Source organism: Scyliorhinus torazame, chromosome 16 (assembly GCF_047496885.1).
Source record: "Scyliorhinus torazame isolate Kashiwa2021f chromosome 16, sScyTor2.1, whole genome shotgun sequence".
NCBI lineage: Eukaryota > Metazoa > Chordata > Chondrichthyes > Carcharhiniformes > Scyliorhinidae > Scyliorhinus > Scyliorhinus torazame.
The window spans coordinates 58,192,570-58,219,422 of record NC_092722.1 but is presented as its reverse complement, the minus strand read 5'-3'; the positions used below and the strand labels follow the sequence as shown (position 1 = coordinate 58,219,422).

Sequence of the window (26,853 nt, the reverse complement as noted above, 5' to 3'; positions counted from 1 at the left end):
CTGCGAAATGTTGATGGGGTGTGAGGGGAAGATGTATTTGGTGGTGGCATCACGCTGGAGCTGTCGGAACTGGCGGAGGATAATTCTTTGATTGAGGGGTGGGGTGAAAGGTGAGAGCAAGGGGGACCCTATCCTGGTTCTGGGAGGGGCGAGAGCAGAGGTGCGTGAGATGAGTCAGACACGGCTGAGAGTCCTGGAGACCACAGTGGGTGGGAAATCCCGGATATATTCATCAAATTAAAATCCCACCAGCTGCTGTGGTGGGATTTGAACCTATTTCCCCAGAGCACTAGCCCCGACCTCTGGACTGCTAGCCCAGTGACTTTATCACTCTGTCACCATCTCTCTGTATTGAAGACTCTGAGAACAAAGAGCACCATGTATGCCTCCTGATAAATTCCTACGGCTCTCTGACTGCATGGCACTGTGTAGTTGGAAGCCATTTGCAGACTGTGTCCTTGGTTTGACAGCTAGATCACACTGGCCTCACATGTTTTCGGAATTGCTTCATTTCTTTTCTCCCCCCTTTAGAATATTCTATCAGTTTTCATCACATTCAATCAGTATATCCCTCTGTTCCTTTCACCCTCATATTTCCCGGTAGCGGGACGGACTCGCAATGGAGAATCCCGGCCCTTGACTCTGTTCCTCCCTCCACAGACGCTCCCAGACATGCTGAGTAGCCCCAGCACTTTCACTTTCCACGTTCACTGTGAACATGGCAGCTGTCAATCTTAGCAGCAGGGGCGTGGCGTCGCACACCGGGAGGTACCAGCAAGGGAGGAGCCCAGCTTCTCCGCAAGCGGATAAACCATCCAGGAGGGATATCAGCATTTTCAGGCCTTGCACAGGTACAACTTGAGGCCAGCTCAGAGCATCAGTGCTAGGCGCTTGATGCTAACGCCCAGTTCGCCTCCCTCATTACCACCTCGGCTTCAGCCACTCTCGGACCCCAGGGGACCGACAAAAGGGGAAAAGAAGAAATTTAACACAGAGGCACCTCCAAAAAGTAACATGCACTGGCCAGTTTTAACGGTGCCATGTCCTCTCGCCTGCTAAATCTGCAGAGGTGAACTTAGAGCGGGATTTGAAAACCCTTTTTTAACTGGGTTACGTCAAACAATTGTGAAGCTATTTCTTCGGACGGAAGTTGAACATTCTGCCGTCAGAAAGCGATTCGGCCGTTTGACGTGGGTTTTTGTTAATTATGTTTTCTTGTGTAGCCACCAGCATTTCATCATCAAGGTCAAAACCAACCTGAGTCCTCCCACTGGGAGTTTAGTTTGCACACTTGTGTCGTTCCACACTGGCTGCTGCTGTGAGGGCACAAGCATGAGATCTGAGATTAGTGTCTGAACATGTTCATTTAGCAACACAATTGTGTTGTCTCATCGTTCACTGTCTGTGGGTTCAAACTTTGTACCTTCTTCGTTTCTAACCAGAGCTGACAGCGCAGGAGACTTTTACAGTTGGTGGGGAACAACGGGTTGCACAGTGGGCTATACAGCTGGCTTGTAATGCAGAACAAGGCCAGCAGCACGGGTTCAATTCCCATACCGGCCTCCCCGAACAGGCGCCAGAATGTGGTGACTAGGGGCTTTTCACAGTAACTTCATTGAAGCCTACTTGTGACAATAAGCGATTATTATTATTATTATTATTATTATTATTATTATTATTATTATTATTACTATTATTATTATTACTATTATTATTATTATTACTATTATTATTATTACCATTCTTTACCATTCTAGAGCACTTGAGGGACATTAGAAAACGCACACACTCCCACCACAAGTTAATCATTCTTCACTTTCCCTTCATTGCTCTCCTGATGCCAAGTCCAGCTGGAGTTTGGTCCACAGCCAGTGCACATTCACATGCATACTGCAATGATCAGTGTAACTGGACTCTTCAGCCCTGAGGGTTAGCTGCAGCTGATCGCAGTTAGACCATAAGACGTAGGGACAGAAGTAGGCCACTCGGCCCATCGGGTCTCATCCGCCATTCAATGAGATCATGGCTGATCTGATATAATCCTCAAAAATACTTTCTCACCTTATCCCCATAACCCTCGATTCTCTGGCTGATTAAAAATCTGCCTCTCTCAGCCTTGAACATACTTAATGACCTGGCCGCTACAGCTCTCTGCAGTAAGGAAAATTCCTCCTCATCTCGGTCTAAAGCATGCACTCTGGTCATATACACTCCCACAAGAGGAACCATCCTCTCAGCATCAACCCTGTCAAGCCCCCTGACAATCCTATATGTCTCAATAAGGTCATCTCTCATTCTTTGAAACTCCAATGAGTACAGGCCCAACCTACTCAACCTCGCCTCAGAAGAAGATTCCTGCACAGGGGTGAGCAAGATTGAGAGCTTGGACTGCATTGAATTTTCCAGTCTGTAGCCCAGTCTGTATCCTCAGCACTTATCCATTGAGATGCTCTAATATCCTGCTCAATAGTTTATTGAGGCAGCACGGTGGCACAATGGTTAGCACTGCTGCCTCACAGCATCAGGCACCCGGGTTCAATTTTGGTCTTGGGTGACTGTCGGTGTGGAGTTAACACATTCTCCCCGTGTCTGCGTGGGTTTCCTCCGGGTGCTCCGATTTCCTCCCACAGTAAAAGATGCAGGTTAGGTAGATTTGTCATGCTAAAATTGCTCCTTAGTGTACAATGATGTGCAGGTTAGGTGGGGATAGGGTGGAGGAGTGGGCCGAGGGAGGTGCTCTTTCAGAGGGTCGGCGCAGAATTGATGGGTCGAATGGCCTCCTTCTGCACTGTAGGGATTCTATGGATTTAATACAAACATCAGCCATGATCCCAGCTTTCCGATCATTTTGCAGCATTCCAATTGATGTCAACCATGTCGCTTCTGAACTATATTGGTTTGCGTTAGCCAATCAGACTGCAACATTGACTACAATAAGAGAATTCATGTCTCGAGTCGCAGCTGCATTGGAAGTTCCTCCAGAACTGTGAGGTTGGCTGTGTGTGACGGCATGACATTCTAGAATATATCACAGCCAGAACACTAAGCCAGGAAAAAAAGTTTACTTTTAAAATATATTGTAATGAGCCGGATCGTGATCTACTCTCGATCCAGTTCCCACGGGGAAAATGTCCAAAGATTTCAACCTCCTTGTAATTGAGTTGATACTAAATTGGGGTCTCATTTTAGAAAAAGCTCAAAGCACAGGTGGAATTTGAAATTTGGTAACTCGATGGTTGTACTCTGAGACGGACGGGGCGACGGAGGATGTGTTGTGATCATTGCATGTAATTTGGGGGTATTTTAACCTTTGCAGCTGTGAGAACTGAGGGAGATGCTCAGTACACACCCCACCTGATCCTTCTTCCCACTGGCTTCATCGTAACCATAGTAACCAAGCTCCGAGAGGCATAATAATAATTGGCATTATCTGCCAATTATACCATTGGTTTGGTAAAGCCACAAATATTTTCTGAATGTAATTGAAATTGTGAGCATAACTTCTCATTGGTTTGATTATATGTGATAGAATTTTGAGCTTTCTTTCAGAATGTTCAGCCAGAGGGCAGCACGGTGGCGCAGTGGTTAACACTGCTGTCTCACAGCGCCGAGGTCCCAGGTTCGATCCCGGCTCTGGGTCACTGTCCGTGTGGAGTTTGCACATTCTCCCCGTGTTTGCGTGGGTTTCGCCTCCACAACACAAAGATGTGCAGAGTAGGTGGATTGAACACCCTTAATTGGAAAAAATTAATTGGGTACTCTAAATTTATTTTAAAAAGAGAAGGTTCAGCCAGTGTCAATCCCTGCCAGAAGATGGCGGTTATATTCTGACAGACTCTTTGTTAATCTTCTTAACTAGCCCTAACCCTTGTCCTCTCCCCATCTGCTCCCTCCTCCAGACATGCAATACTCGCTGGAAGAATTGTGTCAGTGACACTGATGTCGCCCTTGGGTTTTCTCTTGGAGCTCTGTTCGTCAAAGCGATGTTTACGGAGGACAGCAAGCAAATCGTAAGTCAAGGCCCTCAATGCTGCGTGCTCCGTCTAATGAATCGTCTGAGAACCATGTTAATTTTCTACCTTTTAAGCAATTGGTCGCAACAATACTGAGGAAACGGTTTATGGGGCCTTTGCTGACTCCGGCAAGTGTAAATGCGCTACATTATCACCATCTGTTCACAGTCTGAGGGCATCTTCAACGCCACTCCTTCAAACTCCTCCAACTCCACCCTCTCCTTCAGTCGTATAGAACATACAGTGCAGAAGGAGGCTATTCGGCCCATCGAGTCTGCACCGACCCAATTAAGCCCTCACTTACTTACACCCTATCCCCGTAACCCAATAACCCCTCCTAACCTTTTTGGACACTTAAAGGCAATTTAGCATGGCCAATCCACCTAACCTGCATGTCTTTGGACTGTGGGAGGAAACCGGAGCACCCGGAGGAAACCCACACAGACACTGGGAGAACGTGCAGACTCCGCACAGACAGTGACCCAGCGGGGAATCGAACCTGGGACCCTGGCGCTGTGAAGCCACAGTGCTAGCCACTTGTGCTACTCTCTCTCACTCGCAGAGAACCGAAAATTTAACAAAGCAATGACCAAGCCAAGGCTCACCATTTGTAATCCCCTGCAAAGTTTCAACACTTTGCAAACCACCCCCGCTTGAGGTTCAAACATGGAGCAGATTAAACATTTTGGCTTCACCCTATATTTTAGTGCCTTTCACAACCTCGAAGTTTTCCATAACGCCGAACAACCAATTGGGTACTTTTGACGTTTAGTCACTGTTGTTATGTGAGATAACGTATCTCACATAATTTGTGCACCGCCATCCACTGTCTGACTGAACTATCAGGCGCACTGTGGATTGTTGGTTTTTGGAAAGGGTCATCAGGGAGAGCCTCTCTGTCATACCATTCAAATGGCGAGCGTCTTGAGTGCTGTTACAGATGCATTCACCCAGGCAATAGAGAGCATTCCATCACACTTCTGACTTGTAGATGGTGCTTGGGTTTTAAGGATTCAGGCAGTGTGCCACAAATGGCAGAATACATACCCTAGGATAGGAGTATTGGGGATACATACCCCAGGATAGGGGTATCGGGTTATATACCTTAGGATAGGGGTATCAGCGATACATATCCAAGAATGGGATGGGCGTATCAGGAATACATACCCTAGGATAGGGATATCAGGAATACATAGCCTAGGATAGAGGTATCGGAGGTACATACTCTAGGATAGGGGTATCGGGGATACATATCCTAGGATAGGGGTATCTGGGGTGCATACCCTCGGATAGGGGTATCGGGGGGCATACCCTCAGATAGGGGTATTGGGGTGCATGCCCTCGGATAGGGGTATCGGGGTGCATGCCCTCGGATAGGGGTATCGGGGATACATACCCGAGGATAGGGGTATCGGGGGTGCATACCTTCGGATTGGGGCATTGGGGGTGTATACCCTCGGTTTGGGGTATCGAGGGTGCATACCCTTGGATAGGGATATCCGGGTGCATGCCCTCGGATAGGAGTATTGGGAGTACATGCCCTCGGACAGGGCTATCGGGGGTGCATGCCCTCGGATAGGGGTATTGGGAGTACATGCCCTCGGGTTGGGGTATCAGGATGCATGCCCTTGGGTTGGGGTAGCGGGGGTACATGCCCTTGGGTTGGGGTAGCGGGGGTACATGCCCTCGGGTTGGGGTAGCGGGGGTACATACCCTCGGGTTGGGGTAGTGGGGGTGCATGCCCTCGGGTTGGGGTAGCGGATGTACATGCCCTCGGGTTGGGGCAGCGGGGGTACATGCCCTCGGGTTGGGGTAGTGGGGGTACATGCCCTCGGGTTGGGGTAGCGGGAGTACATGCCCTCGGGTTTGGGTAGAGGAGGTACATGCCCTCGGGTTGAGGTAGCGGGGGTACATGCCCTCGGGTTGGGGTAGTGGGGGTACATGCCCTCGGGTTGGGGTAGTGGGGGTACATGCCCTCGGGTTGGGCTAGCGGGGGTACATGCCCTCGGGTTGGGGTAGCAGGGGTACATGCCCTCGGGTTGGGGTAGCGGGGGTACATGCCCTCGGGTTGGGGTAGCGGGGGTACATGCCCTCGGGTTGGGGTAGCGGGGGTACATGCCCTCGGGTTGGGCTAGCGGGGGTACATGCCCTCGGGTTGGGGTAGCGGAGGTACATGCCCTCGGGTTGGGGTAGCGGGGGTACATGCCCTCGGGTTGGGGTAGCGGGGGTACATGCCCTCGGGTTGGGGTAGCAGGAGTACATGCCCTCGGGTTGGGGTATCGGGAGTACATGCCCTTGGGTTGGGGTAGCGGGGGTACATGCCCTCGGGTTGGGGTAGCGGGGGTACATGCCCTCGGGTTGGGGTAGCAGGAGTACATGCCCTCGGGTTGGGGTATCGGGAGTACATGCCCTTGGGTTGGGGTGGCGGGGGTACATGCCCTCGGGTTGGGGTAGCGGGGGTACATGCCCTCGGGTTGGGCTAGCGGGGGTACATGCCCTCAGGTTGGGGTATCGGGAGTACATGCCCTTGGGTTGGGGTGGCGGGGGTACATGCCCTCGGGTTGGGGTAGCAGGGGTGCATGCCCTCGGGTTGGGGTAGCGGGGGTGCATGCCCTCAGTTTGTGGTATCGGGGGTACATGCCCTTGCGTTGGGGTATCAGGATGCATGCCCTTGGGTTGGGGTAGCGGGGGTACATGCCCTCGGGTTGGGGTAGCGGGGGTACATGCCCTCGGGTTGGGGTAGCGGGGGTACATGCCCTCGGGTTGGGGTAGCGGGGGTACATGCCCTCGGGTTGGGCTAGCGGGGGTACATGCCCTCGGGTTGGGGTAGCGGGGGTACATGCCCTCGGGTTGGGGTAGCGGGGGTGCATGCCCTCTGTTTGGGGTAGCGGGGGTACATGCCCTTGGGTTGGGGTAGCGGGTGTACATGCCCTCGGGTTGGGCTAGCGGAGGTACATGCCCTCGGGTTGAGGTAGCGGGGGTACATGCCCTCGGGTTGAGGTAGCGGGGGTACATGCCCTCGGGTTGGGGTAGCGGGGGTGCATGCCCTCTGTTTGGGGTAGTGGGGGTACATGCCCTCGGGTTGGGGTAGCGGGGGTACATGCCCTCGGGTTGGGGTAGCGGGGGTACATGCCCTCGGGTTGGGGTAGCGGGGGTACATGCCCTTGGGTTGGGGTAGCGGGGGTGCATGCCCTCTGTTTGGGGTAGTGGGGGTACATGCCCTCGGGTTGGGGTAGCGGGGGTACTTGCCCTCGGGTTGGGGTATCGGGAGTACATGCCCTCGGGTTGGGGTATCGGGAGTACATGCCCTCGGGTTGAGGTAGCGGGGGTACATGCCCTCTGGTTGGGGTAGCGGGAGTACATGCCCTCGGGTTGGGGTAGCGGGGGTACATGCCCTCGGGTTGGGGTAGCGGGGGTACATGCCCTCGGGTTGGGGTAGCGGAGGTACATGCTCTCGGGTTGGGGTAGCGGAGGTACATGCCCTCGGGTTGGGGTAGCGGGGGTACATGCCCTCGGGTTGGGGTAGCGGGGGTACATGCCCTCGGGTTGGGGTAGCGGGGGTACATGCCCTCGGGTTGGGGTATCGGGGGTACATGCCCTCGGGTTGGGGTAGCGGGAGTACATGCCCTCGGGTTGGGGTAGCAGGAGTACATGCCCTCGGGTTGGGGTAGCGGAGGTACATGCCCTCGGGTTGGGGTATCGGGGGTACATGCCCTCGGGTTGGGGTAGCGGGAGTACATGCCCTCGGGTTGGGGTAGCAGGAGTACATGCCCTTGGGTTGGGGTATCGGGAGTACATGCCCTTGGGTTGGGGTAGCAGGGGTACATGCCCTCGGGTTGGGGTAGCGGAGGTACATGCCCTCGGGTTGGGGTAGCGGGGGTACATGCCCTCGGGTTGGGGTAGCGGGGGTACATGCCCTCGGGTTGGGGTATCGGGAGTACATGCCCTCGGGTTGGGGTAGCGGGGGTACATGCCCTCAGGTTGGGGTAGCGGGGGTACATGCCCTCGGGTTGGGGTAGCGGGGGTACATGCCCTCGGGTTGGGGTAGCGGAGGTACATGCCCTCGGGTTGGGGTAGCGGAGGTACATGCCCTCGGGTTGGGGTATCGGGAGTACATGCCCTCGGATAGGGGTATTGGGAGTACATGCCCTCGGGTTGGGGTATCAGGATGCATGCCCTTGGGTTGGGGTAGCGGGGGTACATGCCCTTGGGTTGGGGTAGCGGGGGTACATGCCCTCGGGTTGGGGTAGCGGGGGTACATGCCCTCGGGTTGGGGTAGCGGGGGTACATGCCCTCGGGTTGGGGTATCGGGAGTACATGCCCTCGGATAGGGGTATTGGGAGTACATGCCCTCGGGTTGGGGTATCAGGATGCATGCCCTTGGGTTGGGGTAGCGGGGGTACATGCCCTTGGGTTGGGGTAGCGGGGGTACATGCCCTCGGGTTGGGGTAGCGGGGGTACATGCCCTCGGGTTGGGGTAGCGGGGGTACATGCCCTCGGGTTGGGGTATCGGGAGTACATGCCCTCGGGTTGAGGTAGCGGGGGTACATGCCCTCGGGTTGGGGTAGCGGGGGTACATGCCCTCGGGTTGGGGTATCGGGAGTACATGCCCTCGGGTTGAGGTAGCGGGGGTACATGCCCTCGGGTTGGGGTAGTGGGGGTACATGCCCTCGGGTTGGGGTAGCGGGGGTACATGCCCTCGGGTTGGGGTAGCGGGGGTACATGCCCTCGGGTTGGGGTAGCGGGGGTACATGCCCTCGGGTTGGGGTAGCGGAGGTACATGCCCTCGGGTTGGGGTAGCGGGGGTACATGCCCTCGGGTTGGGGTAGCGGAGGTACATGCCCTCGGGTTGGGGTAGCGGGGGTACATGCCCTCAGGTTGGGGTAGCGGGGGTACATGCCCTCGGGTTGGGGTAGCGGGGGTACATGCCCTCGGGTTGGGGTATCGGGAGTACATGCCCTCGGGTTGAGGTAGCGGGGGTACATGCCCTCGGGTTGGGGTAGCGGGGGTACATGCCCTCGGGTTGGGGTATCGGGAGTACATGCCCTCGGGTTGGGGTAGCGGGGGTACATGCCCTCGGGTTGGGGTATCGGGAGTACATGCCCTCGGGTTGAGGTAGCGGGGGTACATGCCCTCGGGTTGGGGTAGTGGGGGTACATGCCCTCAGGTTGGGGTAGCGGAGGTACATGCCCTCGGGTTGGGGTAGCGGGGGTACATGCCCTCAGGTTGGGGTAGCGGGGGTACATGCCCTCGGGTTGGGGTAGCGGGGGTACATGCCCTCGGGTTGGGGTATCGGGAGTACATGCCCTCGGGTTGAGGTAGCGGGGGTACATGCCCTCGGGTTGGGGTAGCGGGGGTACATGCCCTCGGGTTGGGGTATCGGGAGTACATGCCCTCGGGTTGGGGTAGAGGGGGTACATGCCCTCTGGTTGGGGTAGCGGGGTACATTACATTCCCTCGGAAAAGGATATCAGGACCTGCTGCTGCACCCAGCTAGCTGTTGCTAACAGGGTTCAGAAGGAGAAAGGAGATTGAGGGTAAAATGAAATTCTTCAGTAGGTGGCAGAGTGGTTAGCACTGCTGCCTCACGGCGCTGAGGACCCGGGTTCGATCCCTGCCCCGGGTCACTGTCCGTGTGGAGTTTGCCCATTCTCCCTCTGTCCGCGTGAGTCTCACCCCCACAACCCAAAGATGTGCAGAGTAGGTGGATTGGCCACACTAAATAGCCCTTTAATTGGAAAAAAATAATTGGGTACTCTGAATTTTTTTTTAATGCTTCAAATGTATTTCATTTTGATATAAACCAATTCCTCTCATCCCTCAGTGGGAATGTGTCCTTCCAATCCAGAGCCTTGGATAGAAGGCAGCTTGATTAATATATTAACCTGCACTTTGCTGAGATCCATTTAACTCCTGGGTGGGGGTGAGCAGTTTATTAAATGGTGGTGTTGTTCTTCAGGCCGAGGAGATGATTTCAGAGATAAAAGCTGCCTTCGAGGAGAGCCTGAAACTAACAAAGTGGATGGACGAAGAGACCAAAAATGCTGCAAAGGAAAAGGTAACCCCAAAACCCATGAGTCACAGAACGGCCACGTCAAATGATGCGATCAATCCCAGGTCAGGATGGGGACAGGCTGCATGTAATAGGAATGATTATCACAGCCCTGGTCAGATCAACTAAAGCAAAGGACTGGGGCTCCTGGAAATTGGAAATGAGCACCAGAAAGAAATACCCAGTCGGTCAGGGAGCCTCTGTGGAGAGAGAAACCGACTTGATGTTTCACACTGGTCACCTTTCATCCAAGTTATTGTTCAACTCCACTCGGAATCTTTCCAGGGATCTTCAATGCAACATTGCACAATATGAGATATTGAACCAGATGGTGTGTCACAGGGAGTGTCTGTCATGGTGGAGGTACCCTTGATGATTTTATTGGTGCCCCCTCCCTGGTCCCCAGACCTGGGATGTTGAGACTAATTGATCTGTGCCTTGGAGGCTGTGCAGTGTCGCTAGGGCACCCTTCAGCCTGTTTTCCCTCCCCAGGTTGCTCGGTGACTGGGTCAGGACTGACACGCAGTCCATCAAAGTAGGCCATCGGACTTGGTTTGCACCTACTCTGATGCTGGTGTCACTGGGTCGTTTTGAGCTCCATGCCTGAAGGATATCAATGAACCAACAGGGTTTTTTTAAAAAACAACTATTCAACACCTTTTTTTTTATGTCCCTGTTTGCTTACCAAATTCTCAAACTCCCATTGGTGTAGTTTGTACTTGTCTTCGCTGGGTTCTTGGTCAGATTGAATAATCACCACACTAAGAGCACATTCAGCATGATCAGCAGACAAAACACATCCAGGTACATGTGTTTCGGTATAGAGGCCTTACCCAAAAGGTCACAGGCTGGACTGCGAGGGGTATCTGCAGGTCACAGCTGTAGGAAAATGCTTAAACATTCACCGTGTGCGAGGGGGAGCTGGGCATCTGTCTTGGCCTCAAAGTAAGGAGGTTGCTGCTTCCTCCATTATTACAATAACATCTGTCAAAAATCATAAACCATACTTTGAACTGAAACGTTTTGCCATGAACAAGGTACCGTTCATGCCAGGATGACACTGAACCTAAAGGCATGTTAATGCTGGCTTAATCAGGAAAAACTGAATTTGTTTCTGTAGAAAGCACAGTGCAGAAGGTTTGCTCCTTTCCCAGGTGGGTGCTGAAGATGGGGCAGATTTTCATCTTTACCACCTCGCCATTGAACTTTATAACTCGCCGCTCATTCACTGAGCACAGAAGAAATCAGGAACTAGTCCTCCCTTAACAGGTTTATTCACAAAACCCTGAGAATACAGGCACAGAGATTCCCTTTTCCTTCTTCCCCTCCCCACCCCATTGCGTTTCCTAATCTACTAAACAGCAGAAATACTAAACAAAATGCAGCAGCTGCTGGAAATCTGTTGACCTCTGCCCTCATACCCCTTCCTCGCCCTCCCAGAACCATGATAGGGTTCCCCTTAACCTCCCTTTTCACCCTCACCAGCCTCCACATTCAAAGGATCATTTTCCGCCAATTCCTGCATGATGTCATCACCAAAAACTTCTTTCCCTCGTCTGCCCCCTTCAGGATTCCACAGGGACCTTCCCCTCTGTCACCCTCTGGTTCACTCCTCCCTCCACTCCTCCCCCCCACTCCTCCCCCCCACTCCTCCCCCCACTCCTCCCCCCACTCCTCCCCCACTCCTCCCCCACTCCTCCCCCCACTCCTCCCCCCACTCCTCCCCCCACTCCTCCCCCCACTCCTCCCCCCACTCCTCCCTCCACTCCTCCCTCCACTCCTCCCTCCACTCCTCCCTCCACTCCTCCCCCCACTCCTCCCCCACTCCTCCCCCCACTCCTCCCCCCACTCCTCCCCCACTCCTCCCCTCACTCCTCCCCCCACTCCTCCCCCCACTCCTTCCCCCCACTCCTTCCCCCCACTCCTCTCCCATCACCCCAACACCACATCCCCTTCTCACCGAACATTCCCGTGCAATGTCAGGAAGTGTAACACCTGCCCCTTTACCTCCTCTTCTCACCGTCCATGGCCCCAAACGCTCCTTCCAGGTGAAGCAGCGATTCACTTGCACCTCCTTCAATTTGGTCTACTGTATTCGCTGCTCCCAAAGCAGTCCCCTCTACATTGCGGAGACTAAATGCAGACTGGTTGACCGCTTTACGGAACACCTTCGCTCAGTCCACAAATGTGATCCTGACCTTCCCATTACTTGCCATTTTAACTCAGCATCTTGTCCTCCTACCTACATGTCCACCCTCAGCCCACTGCAATGTTCCAGTGAAGCCCAACGCAAACTGGACGAACAGCACCTCCTCTTCCGTTTGGGCATGTTACCGCCTTCCTAACTCAACATTGAGTTCAGCAACTTCAGACTGTGACTGTTGGCCTTTGTTTTGAATTTCTCCCTCAACCCCCTACCCCACAGGGCCATGTGTAACTTGGTTTGCTTTCATGGTGCACTGACCCTTCCGCTATTAACAATTTCTGCTACCCCTTATGCCATTAATAGCACCTTCTGCAGTCTTTTTTTCAAATTTGGAGTAACTATTAATTCTTTTTTCCAATTAAGGGGCAATTCAGCATGGCCAACACACCTATCCTGCACATATGTGTTGTGGGGGTGAGACACGCAGAACACAGGGAGAATGTGCAAACTGCACACGGACAGTGACCTGGGACTGGGTTCGAACCCGGGTCCTTGGCACCATGAAGCAGCAATGCTCAACACTGCGCCACCATGCCCCCCCCCCCCCCCCCCCGTCTTTAACGCTGCAATTAACAGTCCCGTTGTCTTGTGTTCATGACAACTTTGTCAACCTCTCCTGAGCTCCCATCTATCCCTGCCGCTCTATTCTCCTTCACTCCCCTCTCCAACTATACAATCCACCACACCTCGGTCCCTCTTCAGCTCTGAAGAAGAGTCGCATGGATTCGTAATGTTAACTCCATTTCTCTCTCCACTGATGCTGCCAGACCTGCTGAGTTTATCCAGCATTTTCTATTTTTATCTTGTATTATGCAGAATAAAAGCTAGTTTCCCCTGATATTCTGAACAGTTGACCCATGAACTTGATTTAAATAGCCCAGTTTCTCTTCGTTATTTCAGCTCCGAATCAATACTGCATGATAAACATTGCCACTCAGATCAGTTACATGGCTGATGATAATACCTTGTGGAGAATTACACTACTTTATTCCTAATCGACCTGTAAATATTGTTCAATCAATGTCACCTGAGATCCCATAATTGAAACAAAACGATGGTTAAACAGCTAAATGATGCCTGTTAACTCTTCCACTGCAGTGATTGGTAGTCGGAATTGTCACTGCTGATTGGGCAGTGCGCTCAACCTTTATTGTGTTTGGTGTTGTCCAAGGGAAATCACCGACCAGATACCGGTGTTTCTATGGCGACACCATTTTGGCCATTTGCACTAATTTTAGTAGAACAGGTCTTACCATAGTGCAAATACTTCATGTGTGTATGTTCACTTGACACACCTATGAGGCTGCGCAATAGTCAAGGAAGTAAAGCGTTCTCAATGATTAAAAATATCCTCCTCTGTCCCTAACCATTTCACCACTAAACACACAGAAAGGTGCAAGTGTGAGTATAGAGGTCACATACCTGATGGCGAGTTGTTTTGTTTAATGTACTAGTCAGAAATTACACACCTGGATTCTCACTTAGCCAGATGTGGATGGCGTGCTGTTTTATTGGGTTATGTGAGTGCGGCAGTTTGGAGTGGGCCTGTTTATACCTAGCTGTGTTGAGGCTCTGCCTGCAGCATTGGTGTTATGAGGTGACCCACTCCTCACATCACCTTGGCCCCTGCGAGTGCTGCCTGTGCTCATTGGCTGTGTATGAGATGTGAGGATTATGACCAGCGATTGTTTCCTCTTGAGGCTCCTGACTGACTCCAAACATCCACACCAGCCTGGCCAAAATAGTGCTCTCTTATGTGGTGGCAATTTTCAAAAATAACTTTAAATGACCCCAAGCGGGGCAGTGGTTGACGTTAAACGTCTAACAGCCAGTTGGTGAAGGAGGAGATCAGGGCTGGAATTCCCCAGCCGGTGGGATTCCCTGGTCCCGCCGGGCTTCCCGGTGGCACGGTGTGTCTTCAATGGGAAATTGACAAGCGGCGGGAAGAGAGAATGCCGCCCCAGTCAACGGCGCGCTGCCGAGAAATACGTGGCTCGGGGACTGGAGTATCCCATTTCAGACTTCAGTCTTTATTCTGGTTTAGATTTATTCGCAACATGGAGCATTACAAATATATAGCTCCTAACTCTAAAACCTACAACCAGTGTTAAGTCTTGCTTTGTATGTACACAAGTAAGCCTGATGAATACCTTCCACCTGTATATCCTTAACCATAATTTATAGAATGAGCAGTTGAGATCCTCCATTTGCACCTTAACCACTGATTCACTCACCTCCATGTCAACAAGGGGCAGGATTTCCCGAGCAACCCACAGTGCATTTTCAGCGACGTAGGCAGCCCACCAGCGGGATTTTCTTGTCCCTACGTTGGCAGCGGGTGACTGCGCCACTCATCGCCGGGAAACCCGTGCGCTGTCGGTGGGACCAGATTATCCTACCGACGTGAACAGCCGGTAAATTCCGCCCAAGTTCTTTCCATAGCTGTGAGTGGATTTGCACCCCGAGGGTGATAAATCTTCATATTGTAACATTGCAGTCGCAAATTTGCAGACTCAGATTTTCAACACTTGCCCTGATTTAACCTTGTGCTTTAATTTTATGTTGGACAGGCTGATTCAATCTACGACATGATTGGTTATCCAAAGTTCATTATGGATCCTAAAGAGTTGGACAAACTCTTCAATGATGTAAGCAGATGTGTCCCGTTTGTGCCTCGGTGACCTGGTGAGAGTGAATGTAACATTATGTACTGACTACACCGTACAGTTGGCTCCATTTGCACTTGGGGAGGTTGCCAACCGTGACTAAATAGATTCCTGGAGGTATCATCCCATGACCCGCCCCCCACGCTCCAGCCATCAGTCGGCAACACATCCATCCTTGTGACGTACGGCCTCCTACGCCAATTGGAAAGTCAAAAGACTAATTTCCCAATTGGATGATGCTTGATTCAATGGGTGCGATTCTCCCCAAAAGTTTCTAAGTTCATTTGTGACGGGTTTTTCAGTGAGTTCCCCACCGCTATTCAATGACACTTAGTCACATTTTGGGGCCCGAGGGAGTTTCTCACCGGTTTATAATCATAGAATTTACAGTTTAGCCCACACATTTTTTTTTTTCTTTTCTTAAATAAATTTAGAGCACCCAATTATTTTTTTTTCCAATTAAGGGGCAATTTAGTGTGGTCAATCCACCTACTATGCACATCTTTGGGTTGTGGGGATGAAACTCTCGCAGACACGGGGAGAAAGTGACCTGGGGCTGGGATCGAACCCAGGTCCTCAGTGCCGTTGGCAGCAGTGCTAACCACTGGACCACAGTGCTGCCCAGTTTAGCCCACACTAAGAATTGTTTCAGCACTGAACTCCAAGATCGAGCCGCCATTTTGAAAGGGTGCCCCAAAATCTGTGAGCTTGTGGGTCCCCCATGGCCCCCCACCCATGGGCAATGTCACCCCCCCCACACACCCACAGGCACTAATCCACACTTCCCAAGTGAGGACTCCCCATTAAGGGGTCCCCCCCTCTTCAGGCCCCCCATGCCCACTTATAGGCCTATCCCCTTCCAGGACCCTCACCCATCAACCCCCCCCTCCACCTCCTTCTTATGGGCATGCCCCCCCCCCTTGGGCCTGGACCCTTGGCATTGGCACCCGGGCAGTCTTGCACTAACACCCGGGCAGTGCTCCAACCACCTTCGCAGTGCCTGCCAAGGTGCCAGCTGGGCAGTGCCAAGGTGCCTACGTTCCAGGAGGAGGGCCAGGGTGCCACCTTGCACTGACCTTGACCACCCAGGAGCCTTGAATGTCCTGGGAGACCCTGAGTGCTGTTCCGCCTGGTCCACCTTTGTGTGGGCCAGTGCTGAACGGCGCCCGGCTGCAGCCTCGCTGGGGAGGCCGTTGGATTTTGTGTACGTTCCCCCCCTTATGGGTGTGTTTCTGACTCGGATGCCTTGTGGGACCTGGGTGGATCCCGCGAAGCGTGAAGACTTCCGGGAAATCCGCGACAGGCCTCTCCCGGTTCACCGGCTGCACCGCGCTCGAGCGAGAGCGCAAGACAACCGGTGGATTCCGCCCAATATGTTTATAATGTCAAATGTGGTCAGTTACTTGTCGTGTTCGCTTTTATGACCTTCAACCAAAATCTCCTATCCATGAGCAGACACCGCCCAATTGACTGACTTTACAGCCTTGTTGGACCTGCCTCTGTCTCTGTCTGATTTTATTCATAACCCCATTTCGACAGTCAGAAGGGGCGGGGACTCTCCAGCACAGTGGCTGTAAGGTGTCGACTACCAAAAACAAGTTAGAGTAAAAAGCAAAATATTGCAGCTGCAGGAAATCTGAAACAAAAACAGAAAAAGCAGGATAAACTCAGCCGGTCAGGCAGCATCTGTGGAGTAAGCTAAAGAATTACTGATTACCCCACCAATAGAGAAGCAAAAGTTTAGCTCATTAACATTTTAACAACCGACCATTTAATATCTTTTTTTTTAAACTTGGTGTGAATATATTTTACCCCCTGCAAAAAATAAGCTCCCCAATGTAGAAGTTACCCCCAAGGAGGACAGGGAGAGTTGAGACATTGAGGGGAGATTTAAAAGAGGTGCCCAAAATGACGAGGGGTTTGGATGAAGTAAAGGAGGAGACATTGTTAGCACAGTGACCAGGGGGTAGTGGGACAAACAATTTGGCTGTGAGATTATGGGCGGGATTCTCCGTCTGTTCACACCGCTGAGATTCTCCCGTCCTGCTGCAGGGAACGGGAGATGTGGCGGAGAATCCCAGCCAATATTTTATTCCCATGCAAAACTTGGTCAAAAGAAAATCCCACTGTGACCACGTTGAAGAATACACAGCCATTGAAACAGAAAGATAGGCGATTTCTATAAAGTCGCAGTGTATCATTACTGGGCAGGTGGTCCATATGGCCCGGCAGCACAGTGGTTAGCACTGCTGCCTCACTGCGCGTGTAGGCTTCCTCCGAGTGCTCCGGTTTCCTCTCACAAGATGTACAGGTTAGGTGGATTGACCATGCTAAATTGTCCCTTAGTGTCCAAAGGTTAGGTGGGGTTACAGGAATGTTTTGGAGGAATGGGCCTAAGTTAGGGTGCTCTTTCGGAGGGTCGGTGCAGACTCGATGGGCCGGATGGCCTCCTTTTGCACAGTAGCAGTTGTATGATTCTACAATCTGTGATCTCAAGGCTACTTTGCCATTTGATAAAATCATGGCTGCACTTATAAAACCACTTTTCCACTCCATCCCCATCATCTGCTGATGTTCTAAATGCCCAAAAATCTATCAGTCTGTCTTTAATGTACTCTGCACATCTTTGAACTGTGGGAGGAAACCGGAGCACCCAGAGGAAACCCACGCAGTCACGAGGAGAACGTGCAGACGCCGCACAGACAGTAACCCAAGCCGGGAATCAAACCTGGGACCCTGGAGCTGTGAAGCAACTGTGCTAACTACTGTGCTTCCCCACCCCCACCCCCTAGTCAGTCGTCGAGTACATTAAAGACAGACTGATGGATTTTTGGGCATTTAGAGCATCAGCAGATGATGGGGACGGAGTGGAAAAGTGGTTTTATAAGTTCAGCCATGATTTTATCAAATGGCAAAGTAGCTTTGAGATCACAGATTGTAGAATCATACAACCGCTACAATGCACAGGGAGGCCATTCGGCCTATCGAGTCTGCACCGACCCTCCGAAAGAGCACCCTAACCTAGGCCCATTCCTCCAACACATTCCTGTGCTGGGTGTCCAAAAAGGATAGGTGGGGTTACTGGGTTACGGGGATATGGTGGTAGTGTGGGCTTAAGTAGGGTGCTCTTTGCAAAAGGGCCGGTGCAGACTTGATGGGCTGAATGGCCTCCTTCTGCACTGTAAATTCTATGACTATCCATCCCTCTCTGGGGTAGAGAATTCGATTATCAGCAAAGAAATCTCTCTGTAACTCATTCCTCGGTGTGTGACCCTGTGTTCTAAACTCCCTGGCCAGGGCAAGCATTTGCGCAGCATCAGTCCTGACTTAATGCTTTGGCACCTTTCGTGTGATCTGTGATCATTGGCCAGGCCATGCGGATGTCTGTCCTGGAAGATCAAAGTAACACCAGACAGTCAGCAAACAGGCTGGAGTTAATGTTTTCAGGATAGCACTGGCTTGGTGCATTGTTGTAATTAAAGTCCTGCGTAATGAGATGGAGGTTTTTTTCCAGCGACCACACAGAAGCTGCACACTGACCTTGTTTTCACACTGTCAAGTGCTGTGTGAATCGAGCAGCTTTGCAAATAAACAAGGTTTGGGTGGAATTTGGATCGGCGTTCATTGTGGAGAGGGCTGCACCCAAGTGCTCGAACCAGTTCACTCACAATAAGGGTCTGTTAGACAAAAGCAACTTCCTCTTTCGCAGCGTTTCACTAGATACGGAATTACAGAGCCAGAGAGCACAACGTCTGCGGCCACAGTGACACAGAGCTGGTTCCTGGTTTCCACTGAGTCCCCTGGGAGGCCCAGGCTAGGGGTGACCTGTTGCCGATGAGTTTCGTTCACCAGGTCACTGCATCACACGTGGAACGAGCCCGGTTTCAGGTTTATTTTTCTGCATCGGTTCCTCCCCCACCCCCCCACCCCCCCCACACCCACAAAAAGATGTGAAGTACTCTTGCTTCCTGCTTTGTGGGACTCCCAACAGGCCCCAGATTCTGGATTACTCTTGATATCTTTACCAGCCCCTCCCCCGTTGCCAATACCCAAAACTCCCATTAGGAGATCACTGAGATGCAGCTGGCAAAAGCCGCAGTTTGGGATCTCTCTTCCGGAAAGACGGGGCCAATCTGCCTGACACCTGACCTTTGCCTGTTTCATACACAAAGGCCAAATTGCCCCCGGATCTCTAGGCTTTACTGAGGGAGGGGCCTGGATTGAGGGGGAAGAGAGCAGGTTGTGACTGGGATGGGGGTGAGGGGAGGAGGGAATGAGGGGAGTGTGGCTGGCTGGCTGGGACAGCGAGGGGGCTTTTCACTGCCTCTGCCTCATTGACTGGCGCTATCACTTACACCTAAATCTACCCCAGGAAGGTCTGCAGGACCCCAAAATGACAGACCACAGGCATTTCATAGGATGATAAAGGCGCGAATGAGGCCATTCAGTCCATCAATCCCATTGCCACCTCTTTGACAGCCCCACTCACCTGCTCTTGCCCTGTAGCTTTCAAGTGCATATTAAATTCCTTTTAAGTACCCAATTATTTTTCTCCAATTAAGGGTCGCTTTAGCATGGCCAATCCATCTAGCCTGCACATCTTTGGGTTGTTGGGGTAAATCTCCTTCCACTGGCCTATCAAGCAGCACATTCAAGGTTGTTATGAATCTGGGAAAAGGTGCTCCTCATTTCTCCCTCAAATCTATGCCCTCTAGTTACTGACTCTCTGAAACTGAAAGCAGTTTTATTTTCCTAAAATCCTTCATGATTTGGATTTGACTCAGGATCCCTTCAAAAATGGCAGGCGGGCCTCGATTTCAGGATTCCCGAATCCATTCCTGGACTGTCTGATTTTTGGGAGTGCCTCAGATGGGTGCGGCCTGGTGCGGGAGGAAAGTCTGCATCCCGAACTCCTGGCCTGTCGGTTCCATGGCAACAATAGACATCCGTAGCAATTTTCATGGAGTGGGGCCAGCTTTTTTCAATATAAATTTAGAGTACTAAGCTATAGCACGCCACCCACCCCAATGCTTCTCATGTCGCCAATGCCAAGCTATAGTACTTCCATGCCTATTGAACAACTATCTGCTGTGCAGAACCAATGAATCCTATAGTGATAGCAGGATGTGTTTTAAAAAAAAAAAAACTGTTTGTAAAAATTGTCATTGCACCGCAGGGCAATAAAAGTGTTAATCACCTAGACTCTTCAAAGTATCAATAATAGAAACTGCAATCATTTGAAACCTCTAAGTCTTTTGTGGATAAATATTGTGAAATTGACAGTAGAGATCAGAGAGCCAGGGCTATCAATCAAGCAAGCCATTCCTGCTACCTGCCCCACGATGGAAATCTAGACCTTCTTATCAAATTTCTTCAATCTCTCAGCTCCCAAGGAAAGCAACCCCTGTTTCTCAAGTCTTCCAGCATTAACTGAAGTCCCTCATTCCTGGTATCATTCTAGTAAATGTCCTCTGCACCCTCTCCAAGGACTCGACAATCCTTGTTATCGTGCGGTGCCCAGATCAGAACACATGACTCCAGCTGAGGACTTAACTGTGTTTTACAGAGGTTTAGTCCAACCTCCTTACTTTTGTACTCTATTACTCTGTTTATAAAGGCACGGAGCCTTTTTCTTTTTTTTTACAAATAGTTTATTGAAAATTTTTGGTCAACCAACACAGTACATTGTGCATCCTTTACACAATATTATAACAACACAAATAACAATGACCTATTTTATAAACAAAAAACATTTTTTAAAAAATGAATAAATAATAAATAACAAAAATGAAAACTAACCCTAATTGGCAACTGCCTTATCACAAGTAACACTCTCCAAAAATATAATTTAACAGTCCAATATATAATTATCTGTAGCAACGACCTATACATATTATACAGTATATATTAACAACCCTGAGAGTCCTTCTGGTTCCTCCTCCTCCCCCCCCCCCCCCCCCCCCCCGATCCTGGGCTGCTGCTGCTGCCTTCTTTTTTCCATTCCATCTATCTTTCTGCGAGGTATTCGACGAACGGTTGCCACCGCCTGGTGAACCCTTGAGCCGACCCCCTTAGAACGAACTTAATCCGCTCTAGCTTTATAAACCCTGCCATGTCATTTATCCAGGTCTCCACCCCCGGGGGCTTGGCTTCTTTCCACATTAACAATATCCTGCGCCGGGCTACTAGGGACGCAAAGGCCAAAACATCGGCCTCTCTCGCCTCCTGCACTCCCGGCTCTTGTGCAACCCCAAATATAGCCAACCCCCAGCTTGGTTCGACCCGGACCCCCACTACTTTTGAAAGCACCTTTGTCACCCCCATCCAAAACCCCTGTAGTGCCGGGCATGACCAAAACATATGGGTATGATTCGCTGGGCTTCTCGAGCACCTCGCACACCTATCCTCCACCCCAAAAAATTTACTGAGCCGTGCTCCAGTCATATGCGCCCTGTGTAATACCTTAAACTGAATCAGGCTTAGCCTGGCACACGAGGACGACGAGTTTACCCTGCTTAGGGCATCTGCCCACAGCCCCTCCTCGATCTCCTCCCCCAGCTCTTCTTCCCATTTCCCTTTTAGTTCTTCTACCATAGTCTCCCCTTCGTCCCTCATTTCCCTATATATATCTGACACCTTACCATCCCCCACCCATGTCTTTGAGATCACTCTGTCCTGCACCTCTTGTGTCGGGAGCTGCGGGAATTCCCTCACCTGTTGCCTCGCAAAAGCCCTCAGTTGCATATACCTGAATGCATTCCCTTGGGGCAACCCATATTTCTCGGTCAGCGCTCCCAGACTCGCGAACTTCCCATCCACAAACAGATCTTTCAGTTGCGTTATTCCTGCTCTTTGCCACATTCCATATCCCCCATCCATTCCCCCCGGGGCAAACCTATGGTTGTTTCTTATCGGGGGACCCGCCAAGGCTCCAGTCTTTCCCCTATGTCGTCTCCACTGTCCCCAAATCTTCAGTGTAGCCACCACCACCGGGCTTGTGGTGTAGTTCCTCGGTGAGAACGGCAATGGGGCTGTCACCATAGCCTGTAGGCTAGTCCCCCTACAGGACGCCCTCTCTAATCTCTTCCACGCCGCTCCCCCCTCCTCTCCCATCCACTTACTCACCATTGAAATATTAGCGGCCCAATAATACTCACTTAGGCTCGGTAGTGCCAGCCCCCCCCTATCCCTGCAACGCTGTAAGAATCCCTTCCTCACTCTCGGGGTCTTCCCGGCCCACACAAAACCCATGATGCTCTTTTCAATCCTTTTTAAAAAAGCTTTCGTGATCACCACCGGGAGGCACTGAAACACAAAGAGGAATCTCGGGAGGACCACCATCTTAACCGCCTGCACCCTCCCTGCCAGTGACAGGGATACCATATCCCATCTCTTGAAATCCTCCTCCATTTGTTCCACCAACCGCGTTAAATTTAACCTATGCAATGTGCCCCAATTCTTAGCTATCTGGATCCCCAGGTAACGAAAGTCCCTTGTTACCTTCCTCAACGGTAGGTCCTCTATTTCTCTACTCTGCTCCCCTGGATGCACCACAAACAACTCACTTTTCCCCATGTTCAATTTATACCCTGAAAACTCCCCAAACTCCCCAAGTATCCGCATTATTTCTGGCATCCCCTCCGCCGGGTCTGCCACGTATAGTAGCAAATCGTCCGCATACAAAGATACCCGGTGTTCTTCTCCTCCTCTAAGTGCTCCCCTCCACTTCTTGGAACCCCTCAACGCTATCGCCAGGGGCTCAATCGCCAGTGCAAACAATAATGGGGACAGAGGGCATCCCTGCCTTGTCCCTCTATGGAGCCGAAAATATGCAGATCCCCGTCCATTCGTGACCACGCTCGCCATCGGGGCCCTATACAACAGCTGCACCCATCTAACATACCCCTCTCCAAAACCAAATCTCCTCAACACCTCCCACAAATAATCCCACTCCACTCTATCAAATGCTTTCTCGGCATCCATCGCCACTACTATCTCCGTTTCCCCCTCTGGTGGGGCCATCATCATTAACCCTAACAGCCTCCGTATATTCGTGTTCAGCTGTCTCCCCTTCACAAACCCAGTTTGGTCCTCGTGGACCACCCCCGGGACACATTCCTCTATTCTCATTGCCATTACCTTGGCCAGGATCTTGGCATCTACATTTAGGAGGGAAATAGGTCTATAGGACCCGCATTGTAGCGGGTCCTTTTCCTTCTTTAAGAGAAGCGATATCGTTGCTTCAGACATAGTCAGGGGCAGTTGTCCCCTTTCCTTTGCCTCATTAAAGGTCCTCGTCAATACCGGGGCGAGCAAGTCCACATATTTTCTATAGAATTCGACTGGGAATCCATCCGGTCCCGGGGCCTTTCCCGCCTGCATGCTCCTAATTCCTTTCACCACTTCTTCTACCTCGATCTGTGCTCCCAGTCCCACCCTTTCCTGCTCTTCCACCTTGGGAAATTCCAGCCGATCCAAAAAGCCCATCATTCTCTCCCTCCCATCCGGGGGTTGCGCTTCATATAATTTTTAATAAAATGTCTTGAACACTCCATTCACTCTCTCCGCTCCCCGCTCCATCTCTCCTTCCTCATCCCTCACTCCCCCTATTTCCCTCGCTGCTCCCCTTTTCCTCAATTGGTGTGCCAGCAACCTGCTCGCCTTCTCCCCATATTCGTACTGTACACCCTGTGCCTTCCTCCATTGTGCCTCTGCAGTGCCCGTAGTCAGCAAGTCAAATTCTACATGTAGCCTTTGCCTTTCCCTGTACAGTCCCTCCTCCGGTGCTTCCGCATATTGTCTGTCCACCCTCAAGTTCTTGCAGCAACCGCTCCCGTTCCTTACTCTCCTGCTTCACTTTATGTGCCCTTATTGATATCAGCTCCCCTCTAACCACCGCCTTCAACGCCTCCCAGACCACTCCCACCTGGACCTCCCCATTATCATTGAGTTCCAAGTACTTTTCAATGCACCCCCTCACCCTTAGACACACCCCCTCATCTGCCATTAGTCCCATGTCCATTCTCCAGGGTGGGCGCCCTCCCGTTTCCTCCCCTATCTCCAAGTCTACCCAGTGTGGAGCGTGATCCGAAATGGCTATAGCCGTATACTCCGTTCCCCTCACCTTCGGGATCAACGCCCTTCCCAGCACAAAAAAGTCTATTCGCGAGTAGACTTTATGGACATAGGAGAAAAACGAGAACTCCTTACTCCTAGTCCACGGGTCTACACCTCCCATCTGCTCCATAAAATCTTTAAGTACCTTGGCTGCTGCCGGCCTCCTTCCAGTCCTGGACTTCGACCTATCCAGCCCTGGTTCCAACACCGTATTAAAATCTCCCCCCATTATCAGCTTTCCAATCTCTAGGTCCGGAATGCGTCCTAGCATCCGCCTCATAAAATTGGCATCATCCCAGTTCGGGGCATATACGTTTACCAAAACCACCGTCTCCCCCTGTAGTTTGCCACTCACCATCACGTATCTGCCCCCGTTATCCGCCACTATAGTCTTTGCCTCGAACATTACCCGCTTCCCCACTAATATAGCCACCCCCCTGTTTTTCGCATGTAGCCCCGAATGGAACACCTGCCCCACCCATCCTTTCCGTAGCCTAACCTGGTCTATCAGTTTCAGGGGCGTTTCCTGTAACATAACCACATCTGCCTTAAGTTTCTTAAGGTGTGCGAGTACCCGTGCCCTCTTTATCGGCCCGTTCAGCCCTCTCACGTTCCACGTGATCAGCCGGGTTTGGGGGGCTTCCTACCCCCTCCCCCCCCCTTGTCGATTAGCCCATCCCCTTTTCCCAAGCTCCTCACCCGGTTCCCACGCAGCTGTATCTCCCCCAGGCGGTGCCCCCCCCGCCCATCCCCTCCCATACCAGCTCCCCCCTCTCCCCAGCAGCAGCAGCCCAGTAAATCCCCCCTCCCACCCCCCCCCCGCTAGATCCCCCCGCTAGCGTAATTACTCACCCCCCCATGTTGCTCCCAGAAGTCAGCAAACTCTGGCCGACCTCGGCTTCCCCCCGTGACCTCGGCTCGCACCGTGCAACGCCCCCTCCTTCCTGCTTCTCTATTCCCGCCATGATTATCATAGCGCGGGAACCAAGCCCGCGCTTCTCCCTTGGCCCCGCCCCCCAATGGCCAACGCCCCATCTCCTCCACCTCCCCTCCTCCCCCCATCACCACCCTGTGGAAGAGAGAAAAATTACCACATCAGCAGGATTAGTACATAAAACACCTCTTTCCCCCCTTTTTAACCCCCCTCTTCGCCCCCCCACATTCGCCCCACCACTTTGTTCAAACGTTCTTTTTAATAACCCGCTCATTCCAGTTTTTCTTCCACAATAAAAGTCACGCTTCATCCGCCGTCTCAAAGTAGTGGTGCCTCCCTCGATATGTGACCCACAGTCTTGCCGGTTGCAGCATTCCAAATTTTATCTTCTTTTTATGAAGCACCGCCCTTGGCCCGATTAAAGCTCGCCCTCCTTCTCGCCACCTCCGCACTCCAGTCTTGATAAACGCGGATCACCGCGTTCTCCCATTTACTGCTCCGAGTTTTCTTTGCCCATCTAAGGACCATTTCTCTATCCTTAAACGGAGGAATCTCACCACTATGGCTCTGGGAATTTCTCCTGCTCTCGGTCCTTGCGCCATCTCACTCGGTATGCTCCCTCCACCTCCAACGGACCCGCCGGGGGCCTCCGCTCCCATTAACGAGTGCAGCATCATGCTCACATATGCCCCGACGTCCGCTCCCTCCGCACCTTCAGGAAGACCAAGAATCCTCAGGTTGTTCCTCCTTGCGTTGTTCTCCAGTGCCTCCAACCTTTCCACACATCGTTCTGATGTGCCTCATGCGTCTCCGTCTTCACCACCAGGCCCTGTATGTCGTCCTCATTCTCGGCTGCCGTTGCCTTCACGACCCCGAAGCTCCCGCTCCTGGGTCATTTGCTCCTCCTTTAGCCCTTCGATCGCCTGTAGTATCGGGGCCAACAGCTCTTTCTTCATTTCCTTTTTGAGCTCTTCCACACAGCATTTCAAGAACTCTTGTTGTTCAGGGCCCCATGTTAAACTACCACCTTCCGACGCCATCTTGGTTTTTGCTTGCCTTCCTTGCCGCTGTTCTAAAGGATCCACTGCAATCCGGCCACTTTCTCCTCCTTTTTTCATCCGTATCCAGGGGGATTCCCTTCTGGTTTACCGCACAGTGTTTTTAGCCATCAAAATTGCCGTTGGGGCTCCTATCAAGAGCCCAAAAGTCCGTTTCACCGGGAGCTGCCGAAACGTGCGACTCAGCTGGTCATCGCCGCACCCGAAGTTGCAAGGAGCCTTTTTCAACAGGCGATCTCAATCGCCCTTCACAGATTTGTATACATATACCACCGGTCTCCCTGTGCCCCTTTCAAATTGAACCACTTCAGGCTCTCTGTCTCTCCTCATCCTCCCTTGCAAAATGCATCACATTGCGATTCATTGTGTTCATTTATTCAGCCACTAGTCTGTCCATTTCACCAGTCTACGTCCTCCTGAAGTCCGCTACTATACTTATTGATTATTATGCTGTGTGTCATCTGTAAACTTTGAAACGATGGCCTGGCTGCCAAAATCCAAGCCATCGATATGCATAATTTAGTTAATGCATTCCCTTCACTTTAGAAGTTGAGGTAAATTGCTGCGTTCAAGCCGAAGAAGGATTCGGTCGGTTACTTCCTCTGGTGGAGTAAGTGCGGAACGAGGGGTCGTACGTCACCTTGGAATTACAGATCAGTAAAATAGGCATGGAATCAGGGAGCACTTATTCACACAAAAGGGCAAGTGGGCAAATCTGGAACTCTCACACACGCCGCCCACCTCCCACAAAAGACTGTGCATTCTGGAGGCCACTTGGGAGAACGGAGACCGGTCGATTCTGTTGAG

At 51.8% G+C, this 26,853-nt stretch overlaps 1 protein-coding gene across 5 annotated transcripts in view; it reads left to right on the top strand.

Moving 5' to 3' along the window:
• Positions 1–26,853, top strand: part of ece1 (endothelin converting enzyme 1) — a 560,453-nt gene that overhangs the window by 477,474 nt on the left and 56,126 nt on the right. For all 5 annotated transcript variants that reach the window (XM_072478544.1, XM_072478542.1, XM_072478545.1 and 2 more), the window contains 3 exons: positions 3,900–4,010; positions 9,973–10,071; positions 14,842–14,919. In XM_072478544.1, the coding sequence (XP_072334645.1) occupies positions 3,900–4,010; positions 9,973–10,071; positions 14,842–14,919 (288 nt within the window). The remainder of the gene's footprint in view (positions 1–3,899; positions 4,011–9,972; positions 10,072–14,841; positions 14,920–26,853) is intronic.